The 20,807-nt window shown below is 38.6% G+C and overlaps 2 protein-coding genes across 5 annotated transcripts in view; both read left to right on the top strand.

The window, feature by feature from the left end:
• The window catches only part of asmt2 (acetylserotonin O-methyltransferase 2), a 5,010-nt gene extending 1,577 nt beyond the window's left edge, over window positions 1–3,433 (top strand). For all 4 annotated transcript variants that reach the window (XM_074692902.1, XM_074692903.1, XM_074692899.1 and 1 more), the window contains exons 3-9: window positions 190–364; window positions 454–583; window positions 661–729; window positions 815–933; window positions 1,073–1,210; window positions 2,446–2,568; window positions 2,681–3,433. In XM_074692902.1, the coding sequence (XP_074549003.1) occupies window positions 190–364; window positions 454–583; window positions 661–729; window positions 815–933; window positions 1,073–1,210; window positions 2,446–2,568; window positions 2,681–2,892 (966 nt within the window). In that variant the 3' untranslated portion in view covers window positions 2,893–3,433. The remainder of the gene's footprint in view (window positions 1–189; window positions 365–453; window positions 584–660; window positions 730–814; window positions 934–1,072; window positions 1,211–2,445; window positions 2,569–2,680) is intronic.
• A 1,803-nt stretch (window positions 3,434–5,236) lies between these two features.
• On the top strand, window positions 5,237–19,762 carry jade1 (jade family PHD finger 1). The gene is made up of 11 exons (XM_074692614.1): window positions 5,237–5,409; window positions 8,571–8,658; window positions 9,343–9,410; window positions 9,977–10,134; window positions 10,252–10,436; window positions 12,209–12,420; window positions 12,583–12,750; window positions 12,942–13,058; window positions 15,231–15,839; window positions 17,823–17,940; window positions 18,024–19,762. The coding sequence occupies exons 2-11, from the start codon at window positions 8,610–8,612 to the stop codon at window positions 18,956–18,958; spliced, it is 2,619 nt and encodes an 872-aa protein (XP_074548715.1). The 5' UTR covers window positions 5,237–5,409; window positions 8,571–8,609; the 3' UTR covers window positions 18,959–19,762.
• Window positions 19,763–20,807: the final 1,045 nt, after the last annotated feature.

Below are 20,807 nucleotides of genomic sequence, written 5' to 3'. Positions count from 1 at the left end.
GCTTTTTTTCTTTATCTATATACCTGGTATTGAAAATCTTCTTATAAACAAAGTAGTAAAAAAAAAATCAAATTATTTGTCCATAATGGTATAAAAGAAAAGCTTTTATTGCAGTTTCATCTGTCCTGGAGCATCCATCGTATCACATAAACAGCAGATCTTAATGTAGTGATGCATTAATCTCCTCAGGTGATATTTTCAGCCTGTGAACTGGGCGTCTTTGACCTCCTGCTGAAGTCCCAGGAGCCGCTGAGCGCCCAACATGTGGCCAGAGAGCTGAACACCAGCGTGGACGGGATGGAGAGGCTGCTGGACGCACTAGTGGGCATCGAGATCCTGGAGGTGGAGACCACAGATGGGACAGGTGATGTAGATTCTGAAACAGGGGAGTGTCAGGAGTGGATGATCCGCTGGTTTACGGTCGCTAAGTGTGACTGTCTCTCCATAAAACAGCTTTGTACAGCAGCAGTGATGTGGCCAATCTCTACCTGGCCCAAGGCAGCGCCAAGTCTCTGCATGACATGATCATCTACCAATCACAGACCATCTACCCTCTGTGGAACAACATGGTGGACGCCGTCAGGTCAGATTCACACGTTTTTTGATGATGTATCCCGAATATTCTTGGATAGTGACGAGAGTTTGACTTCTACCGTGCAGGGAGGGGAAGAACCAGAATGAAAAGACCTTCGGGCTTCCACCAGAGGAGGTTTTCCAAGCGATCTACAGGTTGGTGCTGACTCAGATTACCCAGTTTGTCGGATCACAAGTCTTTATGATGAGATCTTCAGATTTTGTGGGTCTCTGTTCTCAGATCAGAGGAGGAGATGCTCAAGTTCATGGGTCTCATGAACTCCTCCTGGGTTCTGGACGGGCACGACATCGTGACTGCGTTCAACCTCTCGTGTTTTAGAGACATCGTGGATCTTGGAGGTGAGGGGTCAATAGTCATGTCTGCAGGATTTTTCAGGTCCAAACCATAATAAAATGGGAATGAGTTTCCCGAAGTTTCTTTGCTCAAAATAAGGGCACATAAAAACTATTTCTTATCTATACATGTATTTTCTCCCAGGTTGCACTGGTGCCCTGGCCCGTGAGATGGCGAAGGCGTATCCGTCCTCCTCTGTGACCGTATTTGACCTCCCACAGGTCGTGGAAACAGCTCAAAAACATTTCTCCCAGGAGGACGACACAATTATGTTTCAAAAAGGTGGGCTGAAAGAGATCCTTTGGTTTTTGAATGTGCTTTTTATTCATTTATTTAACCTTTATTTATTTAAGTTTGTCTCACTGAGATAAAAAAAAATATTTTTCAAAACAAGACCTGAGTAAACCAAAGTGTAATTCACAAAAACTGGCATTTTCAAAGAGAAGAGACTATCATGGAGTCAGCTTTGCAGCCAGATGAGCTAAAAACTAAAATACAAGAGAATCCGATTCATATATCTTTGTTTTATTACTGAATGATAGCAGCTCCTTGAGTTTCATGTTTTTCCCAATTTCTGTTTAAGTTTTTGGGATAAATAGCAGGTACAAGTCCAGGGAAGAAATCCTGTTTAGTTAATACTTAATAGTCCCCTTAAGAGATGATCTTGGAATTATACCCATCAAAAATGATATGATCACATATAATATGGAATTTCTTTTTTTTCTTCTTCATTTTTGCAACTTTTTGAAATTTCAATTTTTTGTTTTAATTTTTGTTAATTTATTTTATTTTATTATTTTGAATGCATTTTTTTATTTTTGTTAATTTATTTTATTTTATTATTTTTTAATGCATATTTATTTATTTTTTTTAAAGATTTTTTTGCAAAGTTTTGAAAATAAAATCAACAATCTGCAAAAAATTCACTCATTTTACAAGAGTTTTAAAATCTAATTTTTCAAAACTTTTTGGAATTTTTTAAAACTTTTTTTTAATATTAGCAATTTTTTTTTGAAAATAAAAAACTAAGATATCAATTTTTTCAATCACAATCATATGAATTTGGAAAAACTTCTTGTGTAGATAATTATTGTATGACTTACAATGACCTTTAACCTTTCAACAAAATGAATTATTGGCTCATATCCCAATAGTTTATTTATTTTTTTTTTTTTGAGATTATCATTCCACTACAGGAAGCTGAAGTTGTATTTTGGCCTTTTTCAAAATAACTGCTGTCATGAAATCATCCACTTTATTTTTAGGAATATCATCCGTTATTTTCAAGAAGTTGCGGTCAGAGCAACATCTGAATTGTTACTCTTTTTTTGCATTAAAAAATACTTATTTACTAAGAGAAAAAAAGGAAAACATTGCCAAACAGCCCAATTTATCAAATACATGTGGTACAAAAGTTATATCGTAAACAAAATGCTAAAAGGTTCATCAGACTTTGTGCACCTTCATTAAAGAGGGAGGCAGTGTGACATGATTGATTACTGACTGTTCTTTCACAGGAGATTTCTTCAGTGGTGAAATCCCTCCCGCTGACCTCTACGTGCTCGCCAGAATCATCCATGACTGGCCTGAAGAGAAGTGTCTGACTCTGCTCAAGAAGATTCATGACTCCTGCAAACCAGGTTGGTCTGTGTTTGTATCAGTGTTTGATTTTTCCCCTTGACCTGTGCAGAGCTGTACTCTTTCTCTAGTTAGTTAGTTTAGTTTTCTTTAACCTGTTTGTGGTTCTGGTAGGTGGTGGGGTCCTGGTGGTGGAGGCCATGCTGTTCGAGAACAGACGAGGACCCATCATGGCTCAGATTTTCTCCCTCAACATGCTGGTGCAGGCAGAGGGTCGGGAGCGTCCCCCGTCAGAGTACACGCACATGCTCACCAAGACCGGCTTCAGCAACGTCCAGGTGTGCCGGACCGGGAAGTCCTACGACGCCATCCTGGCGACCGGATGAGCTCAAACCCAGGGCGGAACAATCGAGCAACCTTCACGTCTAGGAAAGCAAAGGGAAGTTTGTCCTTTAAGGCCTCGAAAAGAATCAAAGGGGGATGTTAAAATGTTTCAACTGAAAAATCAAAGATGCCAATTTAGTTCCCGCGGATTATGATTACCTTTAAATGTGTTTTATATGTATTTATTTGCCCAAAATTTTCTATTCCCAGTCTTTATGCTAAGCTAGGCTAACAGAAACGAGAGCTCACAATATTCTCATTTATGCAAGAAAGTAAAAAGGGAAAATAACTGAATACGAGGGAGTATTTGTGGAGAAATTTAAATAGCTGAGTCCAAAATAATTAGTTTTATAAGTTTTATATAAACACTGTTTTTATTATTTTTTACATGACTAATCTGTGACTTTTAAAGATATTACTTTGGAACAGAAAAAATGTGTTCAACTTTTTTTTAACATCCTTTTATTTTTCCAAACTGAGCTGCGAAGAACACCAAACCCCACTGTTTACAAGCTTAAAGCTCCTGTGAGGATTCTTTCCCACGCATAAAACAGACTCAAACAGGTGAATTATGCCTCTGCAGAAATATAAATGCTAAAAAAAAAAAACTCAAATCCACAAGACAAAATCAGCAAAGATAAGGGCTACTGCTTTGCCACAAGGGGGCACCAAAATCAACACAAACTGAAAGTCTCTCACAGGAGCTTTAATAGTTTTATGATTTATTTATGTCAGCTGTTCACAATACAGTCCTACAGGGTATCAACACTTTTTTTATTAACATTCTGAAACAATCATGGACTGGTACGACTTAACAATCATCTTAATATAATTTCAGACAACCCTGAATTCTGAGCTGGATAAAACCTGTCCCGTGTGTGTGTGTGTGTGTGTGTGTGTGTGTGTGTGTGTGTGCTCTGAGCCTTTCTTTCCACTGTGATGTGTTCAGGTTCCCTCTCAGACTGCATGTAAATCAAAACCTCAGTTTACCTCAACCACTTCACTACTGGTAGCTCCAGCCTTCTCATTTTATCCGTTAGCTGTGTGACCTTCCCATTCAGGAGAAAACCTTTGATGTACTGCTTAAAAACATGTTGAATCTCAAGAACAGTATGTTTACAGTTCATGTTCATGATCCCAGCTCGAAGCACTTTTAAGAAACTCTAGATAACGCCAGAAAATGGACATGCAGCGACAAGCTGAGAGTGTGGATTGCTGTGATTTGCATGAATGATGTGTGAAAGCATGAAGAAGCTGTCCCTTTTTGACTCAGCACCTTTTCTTATTGTACCACGTTTGTAGCATGCGTTTTCTGAATAAAACCAAATAAAAACTTCTTATTTGTTCTTTCAGTTGTTCATTATTTCAAAAGTTTTATTTAGACAGAAGCCGAGATGACATTTTTCAAGTTATATTAGAGCTTTTTAAGCTGAAAATAAGAGTTGTTTTACCATAAATGCACATTTTAACCGGAAATGTTTTTTTATTATTATTTATAATAATCTAAATATTAAGGCAAATTTACTGACTTTCAAATTTATTTAATTTATTTTATTTATTTATTTATTTATTTATTTATTGCTTTCTTGGGTGGTAAAAGTCAAATTTTTCATGAATTAAAAAAATAAAATAAAATGGACAGTGTTGTTTCTTTTAAAGAAATAATATTTTTGATACATGTTTGAAATGCAAATTCATTATTGCTGTCAGCTTAAACTGTATTGTTAGATCCTATCATACCAGAACTGTGACAGAGAGTCTGTCCTTTATTTAACTGACATTAATACATTTGCATGTAAAAAGCTGTAAACATAAAAGAAAGGACTTTTAGTTAACTTTTCAGTAGCATTTGTATTTTTTAATAATACTAGTTATTTTAAGATGCTTAAGTTTGACAGGGCTTGACACTTTAATTTGACCACTCATTACAAAATAATTTAAAACAGGGTAAAAATCACAGATATCAATGTCATTAAGTGAATTCAAAACAAAACAAAACATAGGGAGTATTTCAAATCCGTCCCGTTTCACTTTTTTTTTTTTTTTTTTTTTGATTATTTAAGTTCTTCTAAATATAACTTTTTTTTTGAGGACATATAATGTAATCCACCAACAGGTTATTATAAAGCAAAAAAAAAAAGTTTAAAATCCCCTTTTTAATTTAGAAGTAGGCTATTTACCTTTAAACTTTTTAGTTTTCGAATTGTTTTTTTGTATATATCTTATTATTTATTCCACAGATAGGGCGTGGCGGTTGTTGATTTTTAACACATAAAGTGACCAGCGCTGGCTTCTGTGGGCCGGCATCATAACTTTATATATCACACAGTGTACGGGTGAAACGCTTTCTGCTGCCATCCAGCGGTCTCCAGGTGGAACTACAGGCCGGGCTCGGTAACCTCCTCCCCGGCCGCCGCTCTGTGTTTGTGTATGTGGAATGCGGGTCAAGCGGAACTCACGGCAAAAACTGCGCTTCAAATCTAACTCAAACACCGGCTTGCATCTGCCTGGCGTGCTCTGTACGTACTGTCAAATTTATTGTCAACTCTACACGTATTTCTATCATGTGCAGTTCTCTCAAAGTGTTCTCTTTGGGCTATTTGAAGGAGTTTATATTTCTGGTATGGTCGCACTAGCAGTCCGCTAGGAAAACGCGACATCGTCATTTAAAATGGCGCCAAAGATTAACCTCAGCCAGTGGAGCGCTGGTTAAAAAAACCACACCGTGCACCAAAGATAGCACAACAACATTTATGTATTGATTATTATTTTTTCCATGTATGTGTTTACGCTGGCGTTAAATAAATCAGTCATTAACCCTTAACCTTTGACAGACAGCAGGCTGGGGCTGTGTGTTTGAAGTAGAGCAACTTTATGTTAGCAGTAGCTAAAGCTAAAACTACTTTAACAGACGTGTAGCCTCCAGCTAACCACCTAGCCTATGTTGCTAACCATCAACGTCAGCCAAGAATAACGTGAGACTGACGTTGCATAAAAACAGGCATGTTTATCGTTATGGAAGATATATTTCTGTCAATTTTAAAATATCACAATGGGACTGATATGTACTATGAAGCTTGAAGAAAAAGTACTTTACTCATAAATAACATTTCCACTCGTGTTGCCGGGTGTGGGTGGGCCCGCATGTTGCATAACGGTAGTGGGAGACTTGCTATCTCGGTAGCCTGCTACAATTTGTTTTCTGAATTGAAAGTGCTTGAAAGTAAATGATAATTCTTATATAACAACAGGGAAACTCCCCGTTGTGTTCTGGGGTCACCAAAGCAACATAAAATGCAGTAACTGCTTAGCCTGGTTGCTACAGTTAGCCGCTAGTTAGCCATCTGGAAAAAGGGGCGTCACACTAGCATGGGCTAGCCTAATACTAGCCTAGCCAACCAAAATAAGGTCTAGCCTCTCCATACTCGTCCACTCTCTGTGCCATGTGTGGAATATTTATATCTTCATACAGTTTCTCGACTTTGTCGATGTGTTTGCATGTTTCAATGCTAACCCATAACAGTGCAGGATGTTGTTTTCTGTTAGTGTTTAATGTGGTTGCTGCTTGTTGTCACCGCTTATCGTAGAGTGTCACTGCAGACCACAGTCACCACACTGCAAAAAGGAGAGCCGAAATACAAGGCACAAGCATTTGATAAGTACATTTGTAAAAACTAGTGAAGTTATCTGCACATGCAACAAGTTAATTTAACTTGACGAGAAATCCTGAAAACAGGTCAGCTGTGGGAAAGATACCTCAGTTTCAAAACAAGAAGGAAATGCAAATATTTGAAAACAAACTTTCTGAAGCACAAAATATGTAAATTCTACTAAATAAAAGCCATAAAAACATTTTCTGTCTTTTTGTAATTTTAATTTTAAAATTTAATGCTCAGAGGTGAAGATAGCACTGCTATTTAGCATTAAAATAACTAAGCATCAAATTAGAAAACTGGGCCTTAGGATATGTGACTGAATCAGAGAGTTGTGGTGTGGTTAGCATGAAGTCCTTTCAACATTATTTGCACTAGTATGAGTATTTCAAATGTTTTATTGTGTTAAACTTTAATCAAATACTTTGAGGATGTTACTGCATGTTGAATGATTAAAATATGGTTTGTTTTGGTGGTACTTTTGGTGAGGTAACCACATTAGCTTGGTTCAACAATTTTTCTTCAAGGAGTTATAAGGTCCCTCGACCAATTAACATAAAAAAACATCTTCATACTCAATTTAAGGTTATAACATAAACCCCAAAATAAATAAAAAATGTAAACAACCTTTAAAGCAAGGTTTGTTTTTTTATAATTCTTTATTTTTTGTTGGAAAAGACATTTTCATTGATAAACAATTAAGCATTTCTTATACAAAGTCCTTTTCCAGTCTTTTGTATTTACACATATACAGAATTTATGTGTGTCTTCTTCAAAAATATACCATTAAACATATTCTCCTTGTTGCTGTTTACATTTTAAACGTGTGTAAATCGCCATATAATATCCACATATGTTACATTGCTCATATAAATGAATAACTATATACAAATGAACAAAGGGAGTTTACATTTACATTGTCTCTCACTTAGGAGGTTGGAGGAGAATAACTGATCGTGGGGTCAGACAAAGTCTGCCCTAAATGGGGTAACAAAATCAATCCACTTATTCCAGATGAGATAAAATTTATCTTTCTGAATCCTTAGATTCAGGTCAACTTCTCCATTTTAAAGATTTCTAAGATTATTTCAAACCACTCGTCTCTTGTAGGTGGTAGAGGATTGAGACATTTTCTAGTGATGGACTTTTTGCTAGCTGCCAGGAGAACCTGCAATAACTTTTTTTTCACTCCTATCTTTTATGGAAACAATATTACCAAGGTGAATTCCTTCAAAATTCAGTATTATTTGAGTGTTAAATATTTTTTTCAAGCGTTTTGTAGATATCCTCCCAGTACAAATTCAGTTTGGGGCAGCCCCAGAAGACATGAAAATGATTTGCCTCTCCTGAACCACGCTATCTCCAGCATGTTGGACTTGGGTTCTTATACTTTTCTTGATATGGGGTCTTAAAGTATCTAATAATATTTTTCCAACAGTGCTCTCGTCAATTTATCAAATTTGTTGGGGAACACTGAAAACTGCAAATCTCTTCCCAAACTTCCACTGAGAGCCTTATCCCTGCTTCCCTTTCCCATTAAAGCAAGGCAGAAGACAGATGTTAATATTTTCATTTCCATATCAGAGGTTTCAAGAAGCGCGATACCCTAGCTTCATGGAAGGGTACAGAACCATTATTGTCAAAGTATCTTAATTACTTTGCAGCAGTTAAGGCTGCAGTTTGTGACAGCATTACACATTTAAATTCTAGATAATTAATTGATAATAGTGTACAAGTGCATCTCTACTTTACTATTTCTCATGCTAGTTAATGAATCAGTACAACTTACTGTACGGTTACATTATTAACTGATTGATTGCACCTTATCTGGAACATTAAAATACACATGTGCAACAAGAAGCAGTAAAAACATGTGCAACTTTTCTCCATCAATACATCTGTTCACATCTGTTTATTATGCTTTAGTATAATATCTGTGTATTTTTCCTGATTCAGACCTTTTTTTCATTAACATTTCTCAACAAATCTGCATCACTTTCTTATATATTGTATCCTCCTCTGTGCAGCGTAGTGTCCCTAAGCCGGAGCCTGGCCGACGCACAACAATGAAGAGAAGCAGGCACCCGAGCAGCAGCGACGAGTCCGACAATGGAAGTAAGCAAAGTAATGTCTCTGCTGACTCACTCATACCGAATCCAAATATAGACCTGAATGAGGTCAGTACTGGTCTGCCACCTTCCTCAGTTTCACTTGAAAGAGCAAAGCAGCGTTAAAACTTCCGGGAGGAATGTCAGCTGTTATCTTTAACAACCATAAAACAGAGCTGTGGTCTTTAAACGTGTTTTCGGTCTGGAGCCAGAAAATGTGTTTGTTATGTGCAGGAAGGAAATCAAGGGAGACAGATGAAGGAAAAGGAGATGAGACAGGAGAGACATCATAGCAGCCTCCATCTCTCTGTCACCAGTTTGTTTGGATGGACTTATCGTCCAATTTATCTGACGAGTCATCTGGTGTAAAAACAAACCTTGACCTCTCACTTGAAGCGGTTTTAAGCCGAGGTGTGGTTCAAGGTTTTGTTTTGTAAACACTTCAATGAACAATAAAACCATTTCTCAGGATTTGGAGGTCTACAGTGAACTGCTTTGCCCGTCAGGTATTTTATCACTGCTCCAACGTCAAATAAGAAGCGAAATTTGAAAACAGAAAATGCAAGTAGTGCTATTCAAATGAGCCACACAAAGCGGGGAAATCCAGACGCATATATCTGTGGATGTGAGGTTGGAGCAGACACAGAAGAAATGCAGAGGCCGTTAACAAGCTGTGGTGTTCCTCCTTCAGGTAATTCTACCTGCTGGTCCCAACATTCGTCACAGCCCAGGAGGGGGACTGGGCAGAAACCCTCAGAGGTACGTCTTAACTTAACCTTTTCTCATGATTTGATGCTTTTTTATTGATACAGCTGAAACTTTGAGTCCGAAGAAGCTCTCAAACAAGCACCACTCCTTCGTCTTTATTGACATACATTCATTTTATCTACCACAATCACACATTGGCTCCTCTAGGCGGAAACTTACCAGCTGTTATCTGCTGTACAGTCTGTGGACTTGGTGCCCGCAGGCCACTGTACACGCCCTCAAGCTCAGAGCCAATCAGATCAAAACAAAACAATGATGCTGGTCCAAGCAGGCCCCTGATTGGCTGGATTTTGCCTGCTGACTAAACACAACGTGGTAGTTTTTAACCCTGCAAACGCTGATATGAAGCAACTGCAAAAGGAAGATTGTTTGTTTTTTATCAGCATGTTCATTTTTAATTGTGTGTATCAATATTCTGATGACAGATTTTTAAATTAGCTTCATTATACTCCTGTTTTGAGCTTGTATTAGTGTCAAGAAGTCATAATTAGTAGATACTTTATTCTGATAATCCATGTTGCGTTTGGCCGATGTGTTAATTTGTGCTGTATCTGCAGGTTTTCAGGACGGACCTGATCACTGCCATGAAAGTTCACGACTCGTACCAGCTGAACCCCGAGGACTACTACATCCTCGCTGATCCGTGGCGGCAGGAGTGGGAGAAAGGAGTCCAGGTCCCCGTCAGTCCTCAGTCCAACCCGCAGCCTGTCGTCAGGTTGGTTTAGAGAAAACCTCTCACCTGTGTCACCTGTGGCGCTCACAGGAGTCAGTAAATCATGAAACACCGCAGAGTAAATGCTGGAGTGTTAAGTGTGTGCTTGGTGCGGTGCAGGGTGCTGGCAGAAAAAGGAAAGGAGGTGATGTTCGTCAGGCCAAAGAAGCTCATCCGGACGTCGGGCGCAGAAGCGTTGGGCTACGTGGACATTCGGACGCTGGCGGATGGAATGTGCCGCTATGACCTCAACGAGGAGGACGTGGCCTGGCTGCAGACCGCCAACCAGGAGTTATCAGAGATGGGTGAGATATCGATACACACCTGATGATACCAAGCAACCAGAGATGATTGAACCCAGAAAACTAAGATACGTCTGACTTCATCAGCATCCGTCCTGTTTTAATTTAATCCAAATTTTTACCATGAGCTGCTGATTTGCGGCCTCCTCTCTAACCTTCTCATCATCTGCCTCCAGAGCGCAACACTTGGGCTCAGATTGAAACAGTTACATAGCAAGAAAAGCCATAAGAGTCAAGAAACACGGCAACAAAATTGTAGAAATATCGCAGAATTTTTTGAAGGCAGAAATATTAAAGATGTTGTTGAAGGTGCAGTGTGTAGAAATGAGAATTTTAGAGACATGAAGCGTGCAGATTTCAGAATGAGCCCATCTGTAACTAACACATCCCATCACTCAGGGACTCTCAGCCTTTGCAGATCAAAAGGGATCCTTAAAGATGGCGTCTTCTTTCTGATCATGTTCAAGGGTCTGCAACCTTTACTTTCATAGGAGCTAATTCACATCAGTTCACCTGGATTAAAGGCAATTAAGGGCCACAAAATCGACTTTATCCTCACAATACAGATAATACAGCGTGTAAATTCTAATTTGTTGTTAAACTTTAGTAAAAAATTTGTGAAACAAGCAATATTTTAAATTAAATGAAATTGTTTAGAAATAGAATAGAATAGAAAAGAAAAGACTTCATTATCCATGAGGGGAAATTCAGGAGTCACAGCAGCAATCAAGAAAACAAAAGTAAGAAAGATTATTTAATGTTTGCAATTTATTTTTTGATAAATTTGAAAAAAAAGGCAAGATTTCAGAACTTTTTTTTTTAGAAATCTAATAAAATTTGCAATTTTTTAAATTCATAAAAATAAAAATATATTTGAGGTTTCAAAGGTAAAAAAAAAATCAAGTTTGCAAAAATTAATCGTTTTTTAAATTAAAAAAGAAATGCAAAAATTATTAAACAATTTTGAAAAAAAAATGCTAAAAAAAATGAATATATTTGAAAAAAAAAAATCTAAATCTAAGGAAAAAAATATCTTCAATTTGACAACATATATTGATAATATGGTTCAACTTATCTTTTTTTGTTGTTTGCTAATTTCTTGCCACATTGTCAGTGAAATGAATCCATCCACACAGAATTAAAATATGTATTTTCTTCTAGATTAGTCTTTTTGTAGATGTAGTTATCTCCCCAGGGCTGTGAAACTTGAGGTTAGCCACAGGTGCATGGAAAGTTGGTGGGCTGTTGATGTTGTAGGAGGTGAAGTAGAGCGGTGGCAGGCTTTATTGACAGATGGGATGAAGATTTAGTTTAACTAAATGTTAACACGTGATTTTATTTAGTGTCAGTGTCTTTAATCATCAATACCCTCTGTAAGAAAAATAAAAATTCTTTATTCCAATAATATTTTTTTTTTTTTACAAATTTTCCAGCTCCTTTTCGGATCACGTTCTCTTTTTGTGCCACAGTTTTTGATCCTTAAATGTTTTTCCAGTGTCGAGTCTCCAGGCTTTGCTTGTTTTGCTTTCACCACATGTTTGTGTTGACTACAGTTACCTCTCCCCCTGTGTAGACTTGTTATGGTTTGATGACTCACACTGTGATCCTGTGATTAAGTGTAATTTCATTGTTTTGTGGAAAGCACCGAATTGTTAAAAGCTTAAGTGAAGAGAAACATTATTATTCACCGTGACTCAAATTAAATCCAGTGAGTTATAAACGAATCTGATCCGTCAGATGTTCGTGTTTTACAAAGAGTCTTTCTGCTTCTCCAGCCTTGCCGCCGTTGGACGAGATCACCATGGAGCGCGTGATGGAGGAGTTTGAGCGCTGCTGCCATGACAACATGACACACGCCATGGAGACGGAGGAAGGGCTGGGCATCGAGTACGACGAGGATGTGGTGTGCGACGTCTGCCAGTCGCCTGACGGAGAGGACAACAACGAGATGGTGTTTTGCGACAAGTGCAACATCTGCGTGCATCAGGTCAGAGGTCAACGACTCACTCAGGCTCAACACATCACTTCATGAGATTTAAGTGATTTATTCAGCGTATCTGACGTTACGGCCGAGCTGCTGCTGCAGTTTCTTAGTAAAAACACTCTTTCTGTGGAGGCTGAGCTGTCGTCCGTTTGCGTTTCTCCTCAGGCCTGTTACGGCATCCAGAAAGTCCCCAAAGGCAGCTGGCTATGCCGGATCTGCGCTCTCGGCATCCTGCCAAAGTGCCAGTTGTGTCCCAAGAAAGGGGGAGCCATGAAGCCGACCCGGAGCGGGACCAAGTGGGTCCACGTTAGCTGTGCCTTGTGGATTCCAGAGGTGAAGAGAAGTCGTCTACCCGTTTTCAGTCTCTGCTTTTTGCGTTGTCACTTTCCCCACGGTTTTCAAGCAGCTATTTTTGACTAAAGTGTTTGCAAAGATCCATTTCTGTGACCTGTGCTGAAATGCAACCAACACGCCTCTCTGTCTTTCTCTTCACTTCACACCGTGATGTTCAATGTGCCCTGCAGGTGAGCATCGGCAATCCAGAGAAGATGGAGCCAATCACCAACGTGTCCCAGATCCCCAGCAACAGATGGGCTCTGATCTGCTGCCTGTGCAAAGAGAAGACGGGAGCGTGCATACAGGTAGAGTCAGCGCAGCTCACATTTCACTCACGGCGCAGAAACAGATACGATTAATGAGACGTGAAAAGAGCAGAGCGCGAGCAGAAACTTCTCTGAGAGGTGAAAGATGAAGAAAAACGGCGTCTGAGCAGTCAGCACAAAAAACAGACTCATGAACAGAGTCAGAAGTTTCATTGTCACATTTAATCACAGTTTAGTTAGAGGTAGAAATGACTTAAAGATAGCCTTTAAACCAAGCCAAACTGAAGTAGAAATGAATGAGAGACCAAGTGGAAAAGTATTTTATTTCTATGCTTTTTTATTCAGTGAGTTTTGGTCAAACAAAAATAGTCACGTGCCGTTATGTAGATAAATAAACAATAAAAGATGACTGTAAATATTACTGATCACAATATGTTGTTGATGAGCTGTGTAGACGACTCAAAACAGAAAAATAAAAGAGGCAGACGGTAAGCGTCTTTACCTTTTAACAACCTGGTATTTGATAGAGGTTATCACGAAAACAGACGTTCATCTTGCATAATTTCTGATAAAATTTTAATTTATTTTGATATATTTCATTTCATTTAATATTTGCTCCAGTTTCATGATTTTTTTGTGTATCAAAGCATTTTATCCTGTTGTTTTTGCTGATTTTAATCTCTACAGCACTTTGGTCTCTGTTCGCTTTGTTTGTTGTTTGTCTGCATAACGTGATAAAGAAATGTGATAAAATGTTAAAGGTGCATAAAGGAATCATAAATGAATAAATATTTGATCAATTTGAAATTACTCCATCAGTTAAAGCAAAGCAAAATTAATTCAAAAAATGAAAAAAATAGATTCTGTTATTTGTAAACGAACACATTAGTTTGAACTGTAAGCAAACTTAATTTGTTTTAATTCAACAGTTGAGTATTAATGATTTTTCTTTCTTTCACAATGCTCAAACTTTAAGGTTTTTTTTGTTTTTTTTACACGATTTCTTCACATTGTTTTAGTTATTTTCTTTATTTTATTTTATTATCTTTTTAAATTTGTCTGTTTTTTTTGCTACTTTACTGCATTGTTTTTTTAACCAACTTGTCATAAAGTGTAAAAATTCTACATATTTAAATTTATTTGTAACCCTTCAAATACCAGTTTGTTGGGGAAATGTGCCTGTTGGAAAAAACCCTGAAAGTTCACATTTTTATATATTCTCAGTGCCACCAATAAGTCTTGTGTAAACAATAATACAGTCATTGATTAAAATCTTTTTTTTTTTCGTGCAGTGATTGAAAAACATTAAAACTCCCCCTCTTCATAAAATCGTCCAAAAGGGACCACCTCTTGTTTACATTCTGAAAATGCTATAAAAGTCATAAGTTGAAACATTTTTTCACTTTCAGCACTTGATTTTTTTTAATACGTTCCAGTTTTTGTTGAATTAAAATTTCATTTTCATTCAGATTCAGACTTTGACCCTTTAAACCCTTGTTAGATCGCACAAAGCTGTTAGCATATAAAAGGAGAAAAGCGTGAAATTATTTTAAAAAATAATGATAATAAATGCAGTCTGAATAAGGTTTTTATCCACCATTGTGTCTAAGTGTTGGAAAGCAAAATGCTGTATCAGTGTTTTTCTGCAAAATTGAATTTTTGTACAGTGATTGAAAACAACAAAACTACTTCTCTTCATGAAATTGACCAAAAATGGCCGCCTCTTGTTTACATTCTGAAAATGCCATAAAATCGTCATTTTGAAAACATATATTCACTTTCACCACTTGATTTTTCAATGACATGAGTTGGTAAAATGCATGAGAAACTACAGTTTTCGAGTGTTGATTTTATAATTAAAGCAAATTAATTTAAATTTTATGATTTGTACTGCAAATAACAAGGAATGAAAATGTGGTTTGAATAGGCAGAGATGGAGCATGGCCGGGCACGTTCATTAAGAGACTTATTATTTGAAATAAATAATTTATTTTTGATATATTTTAGGTGCTGGAGTTCAAAAATTAAGATTGGAACGATAACACAAATAATTTTGGCTTTTTATCTTTCCTTTTAAGTTGGGAGACAGACAGCTGGAGAAAAAACTGCCGGTCATGATGCTCTGATAATAATATTAGAATAATAACAATGAAGAGTTTTCATAACGTGAGATCGTCCAACAAACAAACCACTCTGTGTTTGTTTCTGCAGTGCTCAGCGAAAAACTGCCGGACTGCCTTCCACGTGACGTGCGGCCTCCACGCCAGCCTTGAGATGAACACCATCCTCACGGAGGACGACGAGGTCAAGTTCAAGTCCTACTGCCCCAAACACTCCGGGCTCGAGGGCGCCGAGTCCAGGGACCGAGACTCAGGAGGCGAGGAGGAGAAGGAGAGCGCCAGAGACAAGAAGGGCAAGAGGAGAGGCAGGGTGAGAGGGGAGGAGGACACCACCACCTCCTCCTCCTCCCCCTCCCCCTGCACGGCTCCTCAGCTCCCCGTGAGGGCTCCTGAAGACCTGGAGGTGCTCAGCAGCCGGCAGCAGGAGAAGAGGGTCAACCTCCGTAAGCTGAAGCTGCAGGCCATGGAGGAGGACTTCTACCAGTTCGTGGAGGTGGAGGAGGTGGCCGGGCAGCTGAAGCTGCTCCCAGAGGTGGTGGACTTCGTCTTCCAGTACTGGAAACTGAAACGCAAAGCCAACTTCAACCAGCCGCTCCTCACGCCCAAGAAGGACGAGGAGGAGAGCCTGGCACGCCGCGAGCAGGAGGTGCTGCTGCGGCGTCTGCAGCTCTTCACTCACCTCCGTCAGGACCTGGAGCGGGTAGGTCCTTTGTTCACCTGAGGCAGTGACCAAAACACACCTTTAAAATAAACGTTTGTTCTGTAGTTTGTGGAAAAGTTGCTTTTAGGTCAAATGTTACAGAAGCGTGAAACTGTTTTTATCTAGAGTATTAAAAAAATCAAGCGTCAGGTTTCCCATCCTGAATCAGAAAAAGACTGAGTCCAGGCGTAGCTTCCTGATCGTAGAGAAAACTGTTGGTTGTGAAGATTTTATGCAGCTTTGCAGTAAAAGTCAAAACGTACAGTCAGGGTCAATTTCAACTGTCATTTCTCCCCCCTTCATCTTACTCCTTCACCTCCTCTTTCCCCTGGGCCCTCTGTTTTAAGGGTCGAGGGGAATGGATGAAAACACATCTCTCAGAAACTAGACACCACTCAATTATGGAGGACCAAAACTGCCAAAATTAAAAAAATAAATAAAAGTAAAAAAATGATAAAAAATAAAAAAAAGCATATACATATGTAAGTAACTAAATAAAAAAAATTAAAAAAGCATATTCATATGTAAGTAAATAAATAAATAAAAAATAAAAAAGCATATACATATGTAAGTAAATAAATAAATAAATAAAAAAATAAAAAAAATACATAAACATTTGTAAGTAAATAAATAAAAAAAATTAAAAAAGCATATACATGTGTAAGTAAAAAAATTAAAAATTAAAAAAATACATAAACATTTGTAAGTAAATAAATAAAAAAAATTAAAAAGCATATACATATGTAAGTAAATAAAAATAAAAAAATGAAAATAAAAACCAAAATAAAAAAATATATTTTGATAAATAAATAAAAGTAAAAATAAATATAAATGTGGTAACAGAATATAAATAGATAAGTAAATAAAAGGGCATATTTATTTATTTATTCACTCATGTATACATTTTTTTGTAAATTTTCGCTTTTTAATTTTGGCAGTTTTGGTCCTCTGTATTCGATTCCTGCTACATCAATTTCTCCAGCCACTCTCTGGCTGTGTCGTAGGCAAAGTGACTGTTTATTCACTTCAAAAGTTAACACACGTTAGCTAATCATAGCTTCTGTAGCTAATGTAGCTTCATTCATGAAATGCAGTTCATTGTAGTGAAGTCAATTCCAAACATGGCTAATGTTCACGTGGAGGAGCAAAGGATTGGATAACTGATTTAAAAATATCCATAGCATGGGAAATTAGTCAGACGGCTAAGGGGCAGAGTTGGGATTGGGCCTCAATATCAGTCCAAAAAAAGTGGTTTCACATCCTGGAGGCTCGTTAAAACAGAGAGGCCTAATGCCAGGGTTACACCAGTCCGGCTCATATCAGGTTCCTCAGGATTCCCACCCCAATACTGATCCTCTTCTGGTTCATGTTGGGCTGTAAAACCTCAGACCTGTTGACTCCTGGTCTGGTTCCTCTTATTGTGTCTGTTTGTTGTTGTAGTCGAGATAAAAACCATCTGGTTTGGACACAATGTGTTTTATTTTGAAAGTCACTGGGTGCTTTTAGATGCTGATATCGCGTTGATGATCAAATAACTTTTTTTTTTTTGAGACACATGAGACTTCCATATTTCTGTCCTGTTCTGACACATACCTGGTTAGCAGAAAGCTAAGTCGCATCGCTTTTCATCCCGTGCTGCTCTACAAGTTCCTGAAAGCAAGTGAAAGTAGAGACAACCTCCACTTTAGCTTCACTTTTTCTTTCTTTCTTAGTGATGCATCTTCTTCTCCTCCCAAAAATGCTCAGAAACAACCAAAACATCAACATCCAGGCAGAGGAGGGGGTTGAGGCAGATACAGACACACATGTATAGAGCAGATTATTCCTGTAAAAGTTGACATATATCTTCAGACTCTACCTTTTAGCCCATAAATCAGCTCATCATGTTCTTCCTGTTAGAGTCAGAGCAGGAACTTCCTGTTAATCAACTGAAGAAGTGATGATTGTGATTGTCCGTCTAAAGAAGCTTCTGCTGCTCCTCAGGTCCGTAACCTGACCTACATGGTGACCCGGAGGGAGAAGATGAAGCGCTCCATGTGGAGAGTCCAGGAGCAGATCTTCCAGCACCAGGTCCGACTCCTGGACCACGAGCTGCTCAAAGGTGAGATGGTTTTATCAAAGCTCTGCAGAAATATCACGCCGCCGCTGTGAGAACCCGCTGACCTCTCACCTGGTGTGTTTCAGGCGATCCTTCAGCAAAAGATCTGGAGAAGCTCTTCTCTCTAAGCTGGTTATCCTCTCAGGGCGCCCAGTCCCGCTCCTCGTGGAGCCAGTCTGGGCTCAAAACCAAACGAGGCTCCTTGAAGCAGGAGAGACGGAAAAGCAGCGACAGGAGAGGCCTCTGGGACTCCCCACCGCCGCACGCGCACAGGAGGGACAGCCAGAGCAAACCGCCAGAGACGAGAGAAAACGAGAAGTCTGAGACCGCGAGCGAAGCCGACGTCCTGAACCCCGACATCAGCCCCGAGCTCCAGTTCCCAGAGACCTTTCAGGAAACGGTGACCGCCAAGCCGCACAAACCCGAGAACAGGAAAGGCTCCAGACGGGAGGCGGAGCACGAGGCTCTGGCCAGACGGAAACGAGACGACCACGAGCAAGAAGAGAGGAGGAGGAAGAGGAAGAGCGATGCGGCGGAGAGTTTCCCGAGCCAGGGGAAGAACAAGCTCGCGTCGAAGCATCTGGAGAAGACGGTGTCCATCCGGCTGGTCGACATCCGCAGCTCCGACACCGACGACTACTTCACGGAGGACGGGATGGTGAGGAGAACCCCCGCCGAGTCCGACGGCTGGCCGAGGAAGGCCAACGGCTCGCACACGCCCAGCAGACAGGTGGGCGGGTACCTCAGAGGCTGGGGGAAGTTCAGGATCCCTAAAAGGAACGAAAGACCTCTGACGGCGAAGGAGGAGGAAGAGGAGGAGGAGGAGCATCACAAGGCCCCGCTGCTGAGGCATCCAATCAGCACGCCAAACTCCCGCACCAGGCTCCGCACGGGGACGGAGAGCGACGGCGAGGTGGAGCCCTGCCTGAAGCGATGCCACTCCCACCAGCTGAGGGGGGAGTCGTCTCTCGCTCGCCGCTACGGCTCGGACATCATCCGGCGCGGCGTGCTGGCGTCCTGATGACGGGGGAGGACTTTGTGAAAAATAAGCTGCACTGTGTCAGACGGAGAAGAACGACTGTCGCTCGTCGAACCTTTATTTTTCTGGACGAATGGAAAACGTTGCCTAGAATAAAAACAGAGCTGATATTTATTTTTATTTGTATCATATGTACATCTGGGAAATATCTGACTTTTTATTTGGAGCTAGGTTTATTTTTATTTCTTCCTTTTAAAAGTAGAAAGATGTCAAGTTGCCACTTGGACACTCGCTCAGATTTTACAAGCAGAAGCATCGAGGAGGAGGAGGAGGAGGAGGAGGAGGAGGATGCTAGCTTGGGACCATAAGCTTGCATTGTCTTGTTTTTGAGATAGTATTAAACTCAGTTGCACTTAGTGGAGACGCTGATGAACCGTCAGTGACGTAGATCTCTGTAGGTTTTATTTGAATCAAGCTAACGGCTACGAAGAGGACGTCTGACCGTCCTCCTGTTTTTTAATCTCCAGCTCTTCATCGTCTCCTCGGACCGTCTCTAACGTCACCAAACGGGGAAACCCACGCGCTTACGACAAAAAGAGGAATTCAGAGCCGTGTTTTACTCTTCGTCATCATCATCATCAGCACTTAAGTGTAATTGAACTGCGATCGTATCCATCATGTGCCTAACTTTTATTTGAAGCGTTTGCACTACGAGAGGACGGCACAGGTGTGAGGTATGAGTAGAGTTATTTTTACACTGAAAAACAATAAAAAGCGTTTTGTACCCTCGGCCGCTGCTGTACTACTGTTATGCAAAATGAATCTTGTTTTTTGTCTTTGTCTTAAAGAGGAAATAAAACTTTAAATCTTCTCTCTGTGTTGGTTTGATTTATCCTTGAAAAAACATATTACAAGCTGAAAATAATCTGAATGTGAGGATAATAGTTCTGTATGGAAGCCCTGGAAGGTCATTATTGAATACAATCATTTTCCCAAGAGAATTTTTTTTTCATAATTTAAGCTTTGCATTTTCCCTTTTTCTTAAGTACATTTTTAAAAAAAAAAAAAAAAAGAACAATAAAAATCACTGAATTGCAAAGCATTTTTAAGTACCTTTGCATAATCAATGGTTCACGTCACGTGTATTCTTGTGAATTAACTAATTCTATTAAATTTACATATTAAAAAAGATATATTATGACTTAATTCTCATGAATCTAAGACTTTATTCTCATAATTATGACTTTATTCCCATAGATTCAATTTTGTAAAAAAATAAAAAATTCTTTTAATTTCTTGATTTTATTTTTGCAAATTAAATATTTTCATGGCTTTATTTTTGAAGATTTATATTTAATTCTCATTAATTTTCCTTTTAAATGAACTGGCGTTATTCTCATATAAATACATATATAAATATATGACTTAAAATTAGTCAATTTATTCCTTTTTTTTGTAATTTGTGACTTTATTCTTGTAGATTTTTTAATTTTCTCATTAATTTACACTTTTTTTATTTGACTTTGTTTTGTATTTATAATTTTATTCTCAATTTGCACCTTTTTTTAACATTTGACTTTTCTTGCAAATGTACAACTTTAAATTTGAAATTTACAACTTCTTTAATCACTTAATATTTGTAAATGCATGACAATCTCATAAAAAATTTTTTAAACTTTTTTCCAATTGGCCCTAGTTCCTCGTTGTAATAAACAGGCTCATTTCTTACAGATAAATATTAATTAACTTTACAAATTTTTAAAAAAGTAAAAATTATGACTTAATTTTCATTAATCTAGGAATTTATTCTGGCAACTTTATTCCCACAGATTAACACATTATTTTTTTTTAATTTGACTTTAAATTTGTAAATCTGTTTTTTATTTTTCTT

Source organism: Halichoeres trimaculatus, unplaced genomic scaffold, assembly GCF_033239565.1.
Source record: "Halichoeres trimaculatus isolate MK-OKI-2021-1 unplaced genomic scaffold, fHalTri1.1 fHalTri1_scaffold_17, whole genome shotgun sequence".
Taxonomy (NCBI): domain Eukaryota; kingdom Metazoa; phylum Chordata; class Actinopteri; order Labriformes; family Labridae; genus Halichoeres; species Halichoeres trimaculatus.
This window is presented reverse-complemented; position numbering and strand designations above follow the sequence as displayed.

Excerpts from the sequence above, each read along its gene's own strand:
- jade1 (XM_074692614.1), top strand. The coding sequence starts at position 8,610 with ATGAAGAGAAGCAGGCACCCGAGCAGCAGCGACGAGTCCGACAATGGA. Across the intron at positions 13,059-15,230 it reads AGACGGGAGCGTGCATACAG|TGCTCAGCGAAAAACTGCCG; the intron begins GTAGAGTCAGCG and ends TTGTTTCTGCAG. Across the intron at positions 17,941-18,023 it reads GGACCACGAGCTGCTCAAAG|GCGATCCTTCAGCAAAAGAT; the intron begins GTGAGATGGTTT and ends GGTGTGTTTCAG.